This window comes from Crocodylus siamensis, chromosome 4, assembly GCF_052110815.1.
Source record: "Crocodylus siamensis isolate JL-2025a chromosome 4, ASM5211081v1, whole genome shotgun sequence".
NCBI lineage: Eukaryota > Metazoa > Chordata > Crocodylia > Crocodylidae > Crocodylus > Crocodylus siamensis.
The window spans coordinates 69,295,402-69,312,275 of NC_143398.1; the positions used below are offsets into that span (position 1 = coordinate 69,295,402).

The 16,874-nt window shown below is 43.6% G+C and overlaps 1 protein-coding gene across 1 annotated transcript in view; it reads left to right on the forward strand.

Annotated features, from left to right (window-relative positions):
• Nucleotides 1-16,874, forward strand: part of LGR5 (leucine rich repeat containing G protein-coupled receptor 5) — a 129,744-nt gene that overhangs the window by 99,690 nt on the left and 13,180 nt on the right. The window contains exons 12-16 of the mRNA XM_090042537.1: nt 2,051-2,116; nt 2,346-2,417; nt 3,647-3,718; nt 7,166-7,291; nt 16,320-16,465. Coding sequence (XP_089898663.1) covers nt 2,051-2,116; nt 2,346-2,417; nt 3,647-3,718; nt 7,166-7,291; nt 16,320-16,465 — 482 coding nt within the window. The remainder of the gene's footprint in view (nt 1-2,050; nt 2,117-2,345; nt 2,418-3,646; nt 3,719-7,165; nt 7,292-16,319; nt 16,466-16,874) is intronic.

A 16,874-nucleotide genomic window follows, 5' to 3' on the forward strand; every position in this document is an offset into this window, starting at 1 on the left:
TCAGGAGAGAAGCCATCAAGGCTAGTTATAAGACTTTATTTTTGTTTATAATTTCTTCTATGGTAATTTTGTTTAAAATGATCCAATTTCAGATTTCTTACTAAGGCAGATATCCCACTGAAGTAAACAGAAGATATACCCAAGTAAGGACTTCAGCTCTGGGTCCTTGTTATAGCCTTCTCTTTAGTTTACATCTTAACCAGGCATTTCTATCTGACTGAAATTTAAAGCAGTCTGTTTCTTGGACATGTGGAGGCATACTTTTTATACTAGTGAAACCAATATATTATTTTATCTTGCAAGTATACCACAGAGTTAGCTTAATCACTAATAAAAGTAATCATTCTGTCCACTTCTTTGTGAATGAGCCAACAGCACTTCACTTTATGTATTACATCACCATAAATGTATTTGGTATTAATTCTCTTGGCCAACATTGAAATAGCACTAATTATAACACATTATTTGAGCACCAACATAGATGTCACGAACGTTTTCAGAAAAAAAAATGAAATCTAGTTAATGAGCTAAATAAATTAATTTCCAGAACACTAAAAACCACATTGCATTGATAATAATGGGAATTTTACATGTAAACTAAGTTCTACAGAGCTGTACTATCCTGTGAAGGATAAGTACTTTCCAGAGCAGAAGACAAATAAAGCCTTTGCCATAAGAAATAAAGTATATAACACATGCTGAAATGGCAACAGTAACTTGAAATGCATATTTCTGTCTTGAAATTGTGCACCTTTCATATTTACAATTCAATTGGCTTTTATGTAGGTTTTAATATTCTGGAAATGATTATTTTAAAACCATTAACTAGAACTTAATTTTTCTGGAAATGGTTTTGACATCTGCACTGGTACTCAGTGCACTGTATTACATAATTGAATTCAAGGCTTCGTATCATATCATTTGTTTATAATGGCAGAAGACACTGGTTTAATTTGCATTGTTTTGGACAGCATCCATTCTTTGCAGGATAGTGTGGGCCTGTAGACCTCAATCTGCTACGTCTGACTAGTATAAAAAAAAAAATCTGAAAACAGGCCGAAAACGTATTAAGGTAACCTACCCTGCAAGAGCAGGAATACTTATGATTGAGGCAGCTCCTGGACAGTGTGTACAATCACATCAAACATATTGCTGTCATACACTTCATTTGTTTTCACAAGCAAGCATAGGGTGAATAGTTGGAATGCTTTCTTCAAAACAACAGATGAGTATAAACAGAATTAAAATGTTTCCAGGAAAGCAAAACATAGATTTGTAATTCCATAAAGGTGTGCCAGTTCTAAATAATTAGATTCAGACAGAAAAATATATTACTTCATTAACTGATAAATTAGAAAACAGAGACATAGGACATGTTTTGTATTTAAAGGTAAAATTCCATAATTTTATACAGGCAAAACTCCCATTGAGTTTGATGGGATTTTTCCCTGCACAAAGGAGTACAGGATGGGGCTCTATTACACTGTTTCTTTCTTCTTTTTACAATTTCTGCAAATTACCATGGCTTGTTTTTGATTAGTTATATTATACTATAAATCAGTCCAGATGTTTCAGTTATTTTGTAATTTGTTGAGTTTTGGCTCAAGTCTTTTCAGGTTTTCTCCTTTCAGTGATTGATTTCAAAGTTAGTTCTATTTTTTTCTTAACCACTTCCCTCAGCTAAAAGATACAGCAGTTCTAAGGGTCAGAGGCATAATTATTTAATTTAAAGTATAGTCTGGAAAGCTGATTAAATTTCAGCATGATTATAGCTAGAAAGTTTAGGATCTTCTCTCACAAAATATAAATAGACTTATATAGTAGATTATTTTAAGTAATTAAATTAACTGCAAGTTAAATTTTGAAAAACACTTAAATTGTGATGTAAATTGAGTAATACAGACAGAAATACTTTCAATATCACTATCCAGAGAGTCAAAGGAAATCTGCATTTGGGGTAGGTTATCCTCAGATGTAGTCAAGAGAAAGGTATTCACTTTTTATTATAGCATCACAGGGCTTCACTCCTTTCATATCCTATGTGTTGCAGGGATCTATCTTACAATCTTTTAGAAGACTTACCCAGCTTTACGGCTTGCAAAAAACTTCAGAAAATGTAAGTCTACAGATATCCACAAAGTGTCTTAAGAAGGTAAAATGTGTGCATGCACACCTGGTGTGTGTACACCCCATTTATTTTGTTACTGAATCAAATTTGGTGATGTTTGATTTGCCCCCTAGCATGTGTGTCTTTTGATTTCAAACCTGAAGCTATATATGCAGTCTAAAATACTCCTCAAATTTTATGTTCTATGAAACCAGTAAGATTTTCATTGCTTTTTCAGTGACTTGCATCATAATGAAATCTATGAAATCAAAGCAGACACATTTCAGCAGCTGGTTGCCCTGCGTTCTCTGTGAGTATAGCCATAATAGCCCTTTACCTTGGTTCTCAGAGAACATACACCCACTTCCAGTGCCTACCCCTCAACAGTTGTGTTAGTATTTTCTCACTTTGATCATTCAGACCACTAGGTTATATTTACCAAAACAAAATAAACATTTTGAAATGGAGCATTTCCAGCAATGAATTCACAGTTGTAAATGTGCAGCTATAATAGCTGCAACTCTTAAATGTTCCTAAAGAACTAGGAAGGCATTGAAACAGATCTAGTATGTTTTGACAGGTAAACTCAGTAGTCACATGGAGAAGGCTATGTGACTTATGTCAAAAACACATAAAAACATATATAAGCTCTGATCATGCAAATTCTCACGTACTGAAGTCGCTCTTACTAATATTAGCATTTCCAGTGCAGTCAGTAGGATTATTCTTGTGAGCAAGGATTATTCATACAAGTATGTGTTTGCAGACTCCATAAACTGTTTAGAACAGGCATACTCAAATCTCCAGCTCATGGGCCAAATGTGGCCCATGGAGCCATCCCAACTGGCCTGCGGGACTTCCTATGGGTCCAGAAATTTAGTAGCAGGAAAGCGATGACCATTAATATGGTTACTCTCCCTCCTGCCAAATGCCCAAACCCCGAGCCTGGCCATGCCCCCTCTCCCTGCTTCTGGACTGGAGCTGGGCCATGACTTTTCCACCCCACAGGACCAGGCTGGGGCTGGGCTATACCTCCACCCGCTCCTTGGGGTCATGCATTGCACCTTTCCCGCATTGGGGCGAGGTTGGGGCTGGGTCATGCCCCTTTTGCCCATGGGTCCAGGTCATGCTCCTTTCCCCTTCAGAGCTGCTCCCTGCCCCACTCCAAGGAGCTAGATGGTGTGCAGCATGTCCAGGCACCAAATGAGGACCACCAGCTGGATCTGACCCACAAACAGACCAGGCAGGGCTTGTCTGGCCCGTGGGGGAAAAAGGTTGAGCACATTTGTTTAGAAGATAAATGGCATGATAGCCATTTACAAATTGGTGTTATTTTTGTATCTGTCTGATGCCAATGCATTTAAAACAGAATACATCCTTGTCACCATATGATATACATGACCCCATTAAGCACAGAAGCCAACTAAAGGTATTTGTAATATCACTAATACCTTTTTTATATTTAGCATTGCAACTAGTTCTGTGAAAGCTTCCAGATATATTCTGAGAGTATGTAATTTTGCACTACTTTTCTTGTAGGGATTTAGCTTGGAACCAAATTGCAATTATTCAGCCCAGTGCATTCTCGTCTTTACCATCTCTGATCAAACTGTAAGTATTTACTTATTTTTCGTATTTCTTTTTTCTAAAAAGCTTACCATGTAATAGTTTTGGGCTCTGGTCAACAGAATTTCTGGCTTAAAATCAATAACTAATCTTCTGGGCTGCTGAAGCCCCTTTTTAGATTTTGCTCTTTCACCCTATCTCCTCATTCTCATGGGTATGATAAAAAAGCCTTCCATTCATAGCAGTATATGAAAATTATCTATCACAGGACACAGACAGATGTGACAGTTGAAATGTTTCCAAGGCCCCCTCTACATGTTACATTTATGTAACAATTACCCTGTTAATGACAGCATAAATAGGAAGGTTTCTACATGTGCACCCAATTTAAGGTGCCAAAAACAGGCGCCTGATTATCATTCCTGGGGGCCCAAACTGCATTGGGATCCAAAAGGGTTCTGGGACTGACAATCAACTGATTGTTGGCTGGGGGCAGAAGGGGGCAGTTTCAAAAAGCTTCTCCCACTGGGGACTTTACACTCCATGCCAGGAAGCTATGGCTGTCTGGCACAGGTGAGCAAAGCCTCTTCTGGCCAAGTAGCACTAAGGCAGGCTGCTACAACCTGCATTGTACATGGGAAAGCATAAAGGAGAGGAAAGAAGGGAAGGAGTGGCTCTGGGGACTCCCCAGTCCCCCAAACTTCTCCTTTTCCACTTAGAGGGGAGGATAGAGGGGACTGGGTCTGGAGGGTCCAGCTACAGCCTCAACAGGGAGAGGGAGTGAGTCTAGCTTTAGTCCCTCCTGGCTGTCCCTGTGGTGTCCCCATGCAGACCTAAACAAAAGTGAAACAGTCCAAAACAGTACTTCATTTAAAGAGGCATTATTTTGGAGTTTCAGCCACTTTAGGAATGTTTCAAAGGACACGTATGTCTGGATATCTGGCATTTCAGATGTTTCAAAGGCTTTTGAAGTGTTTTACTTATATCTGTCCACACCTACAAGAATCATGTGTGTGTGTCCCATTTTCTTCCAGCTGGCTTAATCCCTTGTAGCCTAACTCAGCAGTAATGCCAATCATTATTTTCTGCGTCAGGAGTAAGGGATTAGATCCACAGTGAAAACAAAACAATACACTTTCTTAAGAGGCATTCTGGCTTGTTTCAGTGGTGTCATTAATAAGATACCAATTTTTTCTTTCCTAATGCCTTGTTTCAGAGTTAATAGCTTATTGGTCAAAGTACTTGAGGCCCAGTTTTGCAGCTTTTATTCACAAGTACTTCCAAGCCTTTGCTGGCTTTCTCCTGCCTGCTGTTGCCACAGGAGTACCTCTTTGTTGTGATTCCTTAGGTAATGGATGGCTAGGGAAGCCTTCACTAGCACCACACTGTTTAGGGGTAGGTGTGTTGGCACCTCTTTACAAATGAACCTTTGCCTTTCACAATTATCCCAGGATCTCTTAGGCTTGTTCATTTCCACGCTTTTTCTGTTGATAGCAAAACCTCCCTTCCCAACTTAACAACTGGGTGACAAAGCTATATAGGAAGAACATATCCCCTCGTTTATCCTCTCCTGTGTGTTTCCCTGCAAGAAAGAACAAGTAAGCCTGAAAAAATGAAGCAGGGAACCTAGCGATACTAGTAACTTGGTAAAAAATCATTTCAGTTGGTATTGCCAAATAGAGAAGCTGATGGGAACAAAGCATTTAACAACCAAGTGGAAGGACAATAGTAGTCAAAGAATCAGAATTAAATCCTGGCTCCGCTGAAGTCAATGGAAGTTTTGCCATGGACTACAGTGTGACCAGGATTTCACTCTTCGTATTTAATTATATTGTTGCTGGCATAAGCATTTCATTCCCAGCAAAGGCAACCATAATTGCACATCTGTATACCAAGTACCGTCTGATGAGCTACTGATTTTCATTAACATTCCAGCAAACAGCCACAGGGATAGTAACATTTCTTTCCACCTTCAGTAGCAACAGGATTTTTAATAGCTTCTGGTTCCTCCCAATGTTCCCCCCTGCTTACTGACCAGATTTTTCAAATGAAAAGCAAATATCAAAGTGAAGACCATGTTGAAGAAAATGAATGAAGCTCATGGAGAAATAGGAAAGCTCATGGCAGATCAGTAAATGTATCCCCCTTTGCCAGTTGTACTCATTTCTCTCTTACTTGGTTAACTCTTATTTCCATTGCTCTCATGGTTTGCTTTGCCCAAGCCACATACTTTTGCTCAGTCATGTACCCATCCCTCATTTATCCACACTCAGGTCTGCCAACCTAAACCATCCCTCAGAAGCAGCCACTCCAACCTCCTCGGCTCCTTCTCTCTAACCCAGACCCTTCTTTCTCACCCGCCACTAGTCCTCATGAGGGTAAGAGTCCACACACTGACACCCTTTCCTAACCACAGCTCTGAAACCAATTCCCCTCTTACCCAACTCTTAGCCCTTGGCTTTACCCCAGGGCTCCCCTATTTTCATGCTCAGAGCACTCTCCATCCCACCTGGCTCAGAATTTCAACTATTCTTACCACTCTATGTCTCTGCTCAAACTCAGCCCTACCTGTTGCTATATATTGAGAAGTAGGAGTAGAGGCAGCAGGGGTTGATTATACTTGTAGCAGCTATTTAACTTATCTCTCAGAGCTAATCTAAATTAGCCAGTAGAATGTCTGCTCTGACACACTCCTTTCCACTGCCTGAACCGTTGTTATTTGATAACAATATCCTCTCTGGTAAGTGGGTGTATTACAACCCACTTAAGGACTGGAGGAATTCCATCCACACCAAGAGGTCACCACTGGTACTATTTGGTATTGTACTTGGCAGTACTACGTTCACATAGATATACTACATAACGTCTTGTAGCGTAGCTGCCAAAACAGGCATTAGTGATGAGACTTAGGATCACACATTCAATAGTCTCTATTTATGACGGCAATATTTGCGAAGATCCACTTCCTAATGTGGAACAAGGTACTTTATTTCAAGAAGGAAAATACTAGCAATAACAGCTATCATTCCTCAGGCTCTTTTGCTGCTTTCTTGTGAAGCTTCTGGGTAGAGTCCCCCTTCATCCCCACCCTATCTCCCCACTTCAGCTTTAAAAATGTGTTTTCACAGCCTTTAATAATAAGCCACTTCCGCCTAGTTGGTATCAAAGGGCTTAAAGTCTTCTTCCATTTCCAGTTGGGATTGGCCCTCACCTGCAGAAAACAATCAATTCATTACCAGATTTTAAAAAAAAACTAGTGCTGTGGTAGCAGGAATTACCACTGAAAATGATGATGCCAGAGTCAAGCTGTGTTTTCTTTGGGATAAAGGAAATCTGTGCTTCTGAATAATGCTGCCGACTGTCACTGCTGACCAGGGCCCACTGTTTAATTTAGTAAACTTGGTCCAGTTAAATAACTATTTTTAAATATAATATTTCTAGTGCTGAAGGAAAAAAAACCCTGTAAGCTGATTTTTATTTGCTATTATACAGGGATCTGTCATCCAACCTTTTGTCCTCTTTTCCTGTGACTGGGCTACATGGTTTAACTCACTTAAAATTAACAGGAAACCGTGCCTTACAAAGTTTGATATCATCTGAAAATTTTCCAGAACTCAAGTGAGTATCTCATTAAAACTAATATGCCACATTTGTGTTCATGTGCAATGGAAGGTGTGTCACTGTGTAATGTGTACAGGTCTTTGATCTGCTCTCTTAAAACTAAAACAAATATGATAAAAAAGATAGACTTCTTTTATTATACTTGCTTTCAACTGAAGAACCTACGAAGGATTTTGAAATATTAACCTCAGTAGTTGTTTAACATGATCCACATCTGCTTCCTGGTAATACATTTCAAAAGCTGTTAAAATGATATTGCTTGCAGTTTATTGATATGTCCTCCTTCTTCCATTGATTGTGGTTACATAGCTCTTATTAAATTTAATGGGAGTTAAGTAGATACAAAGGGAAAAATATGTTCTTCGGTGTACAGAAGTCCTTGGTAATATTTCGTTAAGCAGAAGCAAATATTTTTTCCTCAGAACTTTTGATCAAAGCTTAAGATTCAAATAAGCACTTTATTATTATTATTAATTTTTTTAATTGATAGAAAGCATTTAAGTTGATACTGGATGACAGGAAGGAAATGATTGCAATTCTGTCAATCACTGGATAAGGCACATCCTGCCCCTTTGAAGTTAATGGGATTTTTGCTTTTTATTCCTGTATGATTAGGAGCAGGCTCTGAATCTCAGTTTACCCACCTGAGACATGGGGCCATATAAATCATATGGCCACACACAACTTTTCTAGCACAGATTATCACATTGGGTCTACTCACAGTAATAAAGTTAAGCAGATGCATGAGAATTGTTTGCAGGACTTAAATCTCAAATGCTTCATATTCTTAAAGACTTTTCATTTTTCATTTCCCTGGATAAAGAGTGCTAAGGCAAATGTATATTTTTCCCCATGTGTTGGTATTTGCTATAAAAGGAGGAATATCTTTTTATCTGAGAACCAGTAAATAGTGTGCACATAGTTATATCATTACTGTATTCATCCTGAAAAGCTTTCAACATTCTGAATTAGCAACATCATCCTCAGAAACATTAACCCTGAAAAAGGTTTATTGGTTATAGTAGACAAGCATCTATTCCCATGAGCTGTCAAGATGATACTGTGGCAAAAAAGCTAAATTTATAAACAGGGGAGTGGTGAGTAGGTATAGAAAGGTGATTTTTATCTCTATAGATTTGATAATGATAATGGAAAAGATCTTGCCACGGAAGTCATAAATACAACAAAACCTGAGGCCTACATTTCCTCCCCCAAACAGGCCTTCAGGCAGGTAGGAATTCAGCAGCGTTTGAAGGTTTGTCTTTGCCATGCATATAAAGTCAGGGGGCACATCCACACATGCAGGCATGTGCACTTGCAGCAGCTCAAATAGCAGCAGCACAAATTTGTTCCAGAGATTTGTGCCTCAGCACATGTGCCTGAACATACACTTTGGTGTGGGGCAAATTGTGCCACTTGGAGCAAACTGACCCTACCCAGCTCCTCCTGGATCTTCAGCCAAGGGGAACTAGAAGCTGGGACCAGCACCTGTGCTGGCCCCAGCTGTATAAAAAGATGCCCTGCTGAGCAGCTCAGAGCTACTTGCCCTCAGGACCTTGAGGCCTGGCCAGTTGGTATCTGAGTACACTAGCCCTTTGTGTCAGCTAGACTGCTGAAGCAGCCCCAACCTAGAGGGTCCTCTTCATCCTGTAGCCACTGCAGCAGTCTGGCAGTGGGGGCTGCCGCCTGGCTGTGACCTGCTGCCACCTGTGACAGCATCTGTCCCCTCAGACCTGCAGCACCAGTGTGGACATGGGGCAGGGCTGCAGTGTGTCAATTGTCCCTGCAGCCATAACTCCCATCAACAGGTCCCGTCCCCTCTGGTGGCTGGGCATGAGGGTATCAGATTTGTGGGGGATGTGGGGTTTGTGGAAGAGTTTTAGGGACAGTGTAGGAGGGATGGAGGCCTGCCCTTCCACTCCCCTCCCACTGCAGCAGCAGCAGGCCATTGTGGCAGTCATGGCCCACTACTGGCAGAGACCCCTGACCACACACAGCACTACCTGAAACCCGGGGGCTCCATGTGGTGCACAGCACTAGCCCAGCCCACTGGCATTACCTTCAGGCAGGACTGGGCCAGTTCTTGCTGCCACACAGGCCTCCCACCACCACAGGCAGGAGCTGTGTGACATTGGGCTGGGCCAGCTCCTGTCTCCATGTGACCTGTATGCCATTTGGCCAGGCCAGCTCCATTGAGGCAGAAGCCAGTATGCCCAATGGTGCACGGCTCCTGCCTGCAGTGCCAGGAATTCTAGATGGCAGCAAGAGCCGGCCTGGTCCTGCCTGAAGGCGTGCGCCAGCAGGCCAAGCCAGGTCAGTATCATGAACCAATGGAGCCCCCGAGTCTCAGGCAGCACTGCATGCTGCCAGGGGTCTCTGCCAGCAGTGCTCTAATGGCCTACTGTTGGCTGCTGCTGCAGTGGGGGGGGCTGTGCACTGTGCAGGGTGTGGGAGGGCGGGCAGGGGAGCCACCCTGCCTACACAGCCTCCCACCCCAGAGTCCCCACCCCCATGTCCCTGCTTACTGGGGACAGAGCCTGGTTCTGAGACACTATTGCCAGCCTTGTCCCACTTCTATTTGCTCCAGCACACTGAGGCAGCATTCTGGAGCAGTGGGGGCATGTGGCAGGCATAGAGATCCTCTGGCCAGTGCTAGAGCGTCTCTTGGGAAGACCCAGTCTTCGGTTGCTGTGCCGCTTTTTTTTCCAAGTGTGTTTTTTTTTTTTTATATACCAGGATTTCTCATTATGAAGCTTGGAGTCTGCACTGCAAATATGCAGCACAGGGAACATTTTTTTGTTCCCGGCATCTCAAACTGCTTTGAGATGCTGTAACAGGCACATGCTAACTCACCTGGACATGGCCAGTAATTCTATTAATAAGCTAATCTTTTCCACAACATTATCAGCTTCTTCCGAAGCTGCATGAAGCCACTAGAGTCACAACAGCCACGTTGCAAAAGAACTGCCTTCCTCTTATACTCAAGTTTTTTTCCATCAAGGGCACACCTCTAGGCTTAATCAGTATTATTACACTTTTAATCCCACTAATTGGGGGATTGTGTAGGTGGATGTGTATGCATGTGCACCAAAGTGCATGGATTAATACCCACTGATTAATTTGAGAACTGCACCTAAGGAAATTGGGTCACAGGCATTTAAAGCACTTGGTTAGGTCACTATTTTAAAGATTGCATACATGGAACTCTCGTGTTTTAGGGACTGTAGGTTTAAGTCTTAAGGCATCGGTTACCTAACATATACTTGTTTATTAGTTATGGTTTGTTATCCTGATTTGTACTGAAGTAGTTTAGGTTATCTCATTCAAATATTTATATTGGGAAAGGAGTAATAGTTACTACCACTATTGCCTAACAGAAGCTACAGACAGAAGTTGCACATAAACCAGTATAAGTGATCAGAAACTGGTTTAAACCTGTTACAGAACAGAAGCTCAGTGCACATAAACCAGTTTCAAAATGCTCAAAAATAGTGTAACGTAAACCTGGTTGAATGTAGTATCAGACTTAACTGTTTGAGTTCAAACCAGTTTATGGAACATCTGTCCCAGACCTCTTCCTGGTTTAAGTTGAATCAGAATCCCCCAGCATCCCAGTATGCTTTTCAGCCCCAGACTAGCCTGGACTGTGCTGTCTGGGACCTGGCTGGAGATGCAGCTGGGTCTGCCTTGGGGGAAGGGACAGCCCCTGCCAGAACTTCCCCCCTGAGGCAGAGCAGAGCAGGGCAACAGCCTGAGAAGGACTGCCCCCACAGGCAGCCCCATCTAGCATCTGGGAGAGGCTTTAATCCCTCCTTTACCAGTTCAGTGTGCTGGCTCCAAGCCCTGCAGGATGAGACTGAGAGGTGGGAGGTGTTGGCAAAACCCAGGCACAATCATCACATCTGTGTGCTGGAGACAGAGCTAAGGGAACAGCAGAGGGTGTCAGACTGCTTGAACTAGTATGACCAAAGAAAGCAGGGAACTACAATTACATTATAAAGCAGAACCCATAAAAGAAATACCTAAGCAAGGACTTTCTGAATACCTGGGTGTAAGGAGACACTGTGGCCCCAGAGTTACGCAAGGCTTATGCAAGTCTCTTTTTTGTCTTTTTGATTTATTACATTCCATTTTAAGTTAGGCTAAATTGTGTGTGCTCTGACTGTGTTTTACTGGGCTTCATCTTAGCTTAGGTGACGGTTTTTGGTTGGTCTGTCATGTGTAAGGTTACCATATTTCCAGTATCAAAAAAAGAGGACGTTGTGGGGGGGGGGGTGAGGGGGGAGAGGCAGAAGGAATATACAATTGCAGGGAGAGCAGTGATATGTCCATGCCCTGCCTTTACCCCTCACCCTCAAGACACAGGCTCCCCTCCAGACCTGCTTTGCCTCTCACTCCTGACCCACTGTACCCCCCAGTGCCTCTCGCTTCTGACCCACAGCCCCCTGCCCCATCCAGCCCTGCTGCCCATGTAGTACACACGCTCCCTCTCTCACCTACCAGCAGCTGCCAGGCCCACACAGAGCACATGATCCCCCAACAACCAATCACCTTCCCCCACTGCCTCCAGGTCCAAACAGCCAAGCCTCAAGTACCAGAGAAAAGCAGAGGCAGAGCAAAACCCCAGACATTTGCTTGCATTTTAAAACCCTGTCTGGACAGAGGACAGGGGACCAAAAAAGACATGTCCAGGACAACCCAGACGTATGGTAACCTTAGTCATGTGCTTGAGGTTTCAAAGTGATGTGTTCAGTACATGCTCATTTTAGAGAAAGGACTATTCTTATTCAAGCATTTATTAATTCAATTCCACTGCCTTCCCCGCACTCCCTTCTCAGTCTGGCAGTGGCTGCCCCCCCTCCCATCAGTGGGGGCAGGATAGAAGCCTGGCAGGCACTGCACCCCCCTCCCCTCCCCCTCACAGACCTGGGCTGGAGTCCCATGTGGGCCAAGGAGGGGATTTAAACTCTCACTCTCCAGCAAGCTAGCCCTGGGATGTTGCCTGGCCACATTCCCTGAGTTGAGGAACTCAAGCAGGGAGGGGTAAGAGCCTTGAAGGGCTTCTCTGTCTTCCCTTCCCCTTGACAGCGGCTGGGAGGCATGCTCTAGCACCTCCCGGCTTCTGGCTTGAGCCACTGCAGGCATGTGGCTGCATTTCCTGAATCAAAAGTGAATGTCTGTCCATTTGCTAATCTGCTCAAACTGGGCACTTTAGGCTAATCTGCAATGACTAAATCAATTCAGCCTCAGGCTTTTTGACTGTCTGTACCTAGCTCTAGTGGTTCTCAACTTTTTGAGGGTCCCAGCACCCCTCTAACTCCAGTGAGTTGAATTGAGCAGCACCCCAATTCAGTGGCTAATTTATTTATTACAGCACTTAGCTCCTGGCAGGAGGAGCAGGGAAAAGGAGTAGGAGTAGGAGTGAACACTTAGTTCCCCACAGAGCAGAAGGGCAGGGATGAGCTTACCTCCTTGGATTAGAGCCTGCATGGTCAAACCTGCATTTAGCTGCTCACACAGGGGCAAAGGGCAGGATCAAGTGCTTAACTCCCTCAGACAGGGTCCAGCAAGGACAAGGTGAGCTTGCCACTGCAGTACTTTGTATAGGAGCTGAATGGGAAAGAGCAAGTGATTATCACCTTGCACCCCATGGCACACTCAAAACAAGCCTGAGATACCCCTGTTGACACTTACTGGTGCAAATCTGAGCAAGTAGCAGTTTTATTTTTTTCTGATTATTTAAATTATAAATTTAAATGTTAGCTTTAAAGCCTGTGGGTTAGCTCTTTCCTCTCTCTACTATGCCTTTCACTACAGAGCATTAAACGCTAACTGGCAGTTCAAAGGCCCCGTTTATTTGGGTTGATTGCTTTGTTGACTGCTACCTTGCCAGATGATTACAATTTATATAGAACTCATTTACTGTTTGCTTACCCTGATGAAAATAACCTGATAAGCTGATAGTATTCCATTTTAGTTTATTTCCATTTATGTGAAGTTACTGATCTGTTTTTATTTATTGTTAATTGTTGGCTTTTAATTAAAACATACAATTGAAAAGCTGTGTAGATTGAATGTTTCTTTACCAACCATCAGGGAGCAGATAGCAGAGTCCACCCAGAGGTGATCCATAAAGCTTAACAAATTTAGCATGCAGACAAAAGTAACTTTTGAAATGTTTCCAAGTGTTACAGGGCTAGAAATGTTTCAAAAAGGGGAAAAGAGCCACTGTGGTGCCCTCAGCTGAAAACCGTTAGAATTCAACAAGGGGATAATACAGGGGGCTGCATCAATCTACATCACCACCCCCAGCTTTCTCCTCAACAAGGAGGGGAGGTAGGGGGGAGAACAAAGAATACCACAGTGGAGAGCAGGGATCTCTTTTTTTTATTTTTTTTGAAGGGAGTGGAGGGAGGGTGGTTGTGGGGGGAAGGGGTGGCAGGGGATGCCAGGATTCTAACACTCTAGCCCAAAACTTCTTCTCTCCCTCTCTTGGCAGAGTAGAGAGGTAGAAGAAAGGATTAGGGGCTGGAGAACAAGACTGTGGCAAGGACCCCAACAGGGTGCACAGGGCCTCAGGACCCAGAGCAGGATGCAGTAACAGGAGAGCTAGAAAGCTGGCAGTCAGATTGCCAGGTTGTCTACCCAGCTCTCCCTCCCTCCCTCATGGAGAAAAACTTATGGGTCCCTCTGTCCCTATGCACATGTAACAAAAAATGAACCACTTCAGAGCACTACCTTTTTAGAGAGGAATCTGGGCATGCTTCAGCTACTTTGGGAATATTTCAGAGCACATGCAAATTTCTGCAGCTGATCCTTTGAAGCACTGTAAAGCAGGGGCAGACAATTATTTTGCCTGGAGGGCCACTTACTGAGTTTTGGCAAGCTGTTGAGGGCCGCATGGGTAGCCTGGCCGCTTGACAGGTGCCCCCACCCCCTGGTTCTCATCTTGTGACTGGAAGTCCTGCCCCCTAACCCTTGACCTGTGTGATCAGAAGTCCCTCCGCTTGCCCCCAGAAGTACTCCTTTCGGCAAGGGGTTTTCCCATCTCAAAACCAGAAAAATACCAAATTATATTCTAAAAAGTGAACATCTACAACATTCATTAATTTGATTTCAATAACTATTTTTGTCTTGGTTTGTATGCGTTTGTGTAGTGTACATAGAGGTGCCTGGCATACAATAGCTTAAAATGAAGTCTTACTCTTGCATATTGTGCAGGGGAAGGGTGGCTATAGGTTTGTAGGGGCTGTGAGTGTGTGGGTGTCTGTGGGAGGAGGATAGGTGTGGGGATGGGTGAGGAAGCATGTGTGTATTTGTGGATATGTGGGGTGTGGGTAGGTATAGGGTTTATAGGGGACTGTGTGGGGGGAAGGTAGTTGGGGTGTGAGAGGGGATGTGAGGGTCTGTGTGTATGGCAGTGTTGGGGGGGAATGCATGTGTATGGTAGGGTGTACATGTGGGATTCCCGCCCCAGGGGACTGTACTCCCACTGTCTGGCAATGCAGCCAGGAGCCACATGGTGCTGGAGTAGTGCGGGGGCAAGAAGGCAGGGAAATGTCTGGGGGTGGGGCTGCGTCCTGCTGGTGGCTCCCCCTGGGTCCTACTGCCCATGGCTCCTGTCATCTTTGACAGGCAGCCAGGACCAGGTAAATATAAATTTTCCATGGGCGGAATAGAATGGCCCGGCAGGCTGGACCCAGCCCATGGGCTGTATTTTGCCCACCCTGTTCTAAAGGCATTTGAAATGTTTCAGTTGTTACTTGTCTGCACTTTTATATAGTCACCTGTATTTTTCCACAGTATTCATAGGCATTTCTTTATACCCACCTCATTTTGAAATGTCTACAGAGCAACAGACTTCAAAATGTATGAGACCTGCAACTTTCCTAGGAGTATAATGAACTGAAATCCAGTAGTCAACGTGACATCCCAAATCAGCATAGGGAATACACATGTTCTAAAAGGGGTTAACACCTCAGAACAGAAATCACCCATGATAACAAAGACCATAAAACAATTTCCTTTGTAACATCTTTTTTTCACACATTTTAAAATTTTCAAATCGTTCACATTTCAGTTTAGGAGTCCCCACTCTTGATCTTTGTCCAAGGGATAAAATTCCCTTCTGCTATTTTAAAATACAGATGGACAAAGTTTAAATTTAGTTTCAAATTAATCTTGATGGTCTCAGAACGTGAGGGTTTGTGGACTGAGTTTTTGGTTGTGCTCATAAACCAGGTAGGATGCAATTATGATCTTGAATCTCTCTTTTTAAAAGAAAAATAAACCCAAGGAAATGACATGGGTAAATTAGTGAGTTAAAACAGTTAAAATCACTAGATGTCAGGAAAGGCAAATATTATGGTTTTGGAAGCAACATTCACTCAACTGCACTGCAGATGTCTAGTCCTGCTATATTAAATATACAATTTAATGCATCAGTAAGTATGTTATAAATTATCTGTTATGAAATAAATAAGATGCAAGCACACTGTATTTTTAAAATGTGCCTTGGAACTATTTGCATTTTCTGACTTGTAATTTTATCTGTGCAACCCTAACACTTCATTAATAAGATTTTTTAAACATTAATATTTTTACTTTCAACCATTATGCAACTTAGTTCATCTCTCCCCATGTTAATCATAGTGAGCCAATATAAAAGGCATAGTCAACCTGTGGCATGTGTGGCCAAGAGGCACACGCACCCTCTGTGTGTGGCACCTGGCAGACTGGAAAGAGAACAGGCAACATAGTGCCAGAGAGAGCAGGAGACAGAAGGCAGAGCAGCAAATCAGTCAGAAAACACAGGGCCAGGAGCAGAAAGTAGAGTAGCAAATTGGGCAGGGACACAGGGCAGGGAGCAGGAAGCAGAGCAACCAATCAGGTAGGGGAAGGGGATGAGAGTGGCACTCGGGGGAGGTGTGGAGCTAATTTGTGGCACACCTGCCAAGAAGGTTAGCCCCTACTGCAGTATACCTTTCTAACAAATGTAATGTCATAGTTCTCTGTTAATATACAGGGTCATGGAAATGCCGTATGCTTACCAGTGCTGTGCATTTGGAGCTTGTGAGAGCCATTACAAAATCCCAAGCCAGTGGAACAAAGATGAGAATAGCAGCACTGATGATTTTCACAGGAGAGAGACCAGCATGTTACAAATTCAAGGTAAAATTCTAATATAATAAAGAGCTTAGTCTATCTGTCTGTCCATAATGCTTTTGGTCAGCTGCAGGAGGGCAGGTGGCAATTGGCTGCATGGGCCCAGGTGGAGAGGAGGCAGAGCCGGGCACACAACCGGGAGGCAGGGGAAGGTGGAGGGAAGCCCTGCTGCTCAGTGGAGGAGGTGGAAGCAGGCAGAGACAAGCACAGACACATCCAACAGTCAGCAGGGTGGGGGAGGTAGCAGGGACAGAGGGGAGCATGGAGGGGAAGGGAGGTGGGGGGAAGAAGCCCCGTTGCTCAGGGGAAGAGACGGAGGCAGGTGTGGGGAGGGAGCCCCTGCGCTGGTGGCTGAAGGAGGCGGCAGTGGTGGTGGCACAGGAAGTGTTTACATAGCCAGCCCCAAAGAGTGAGC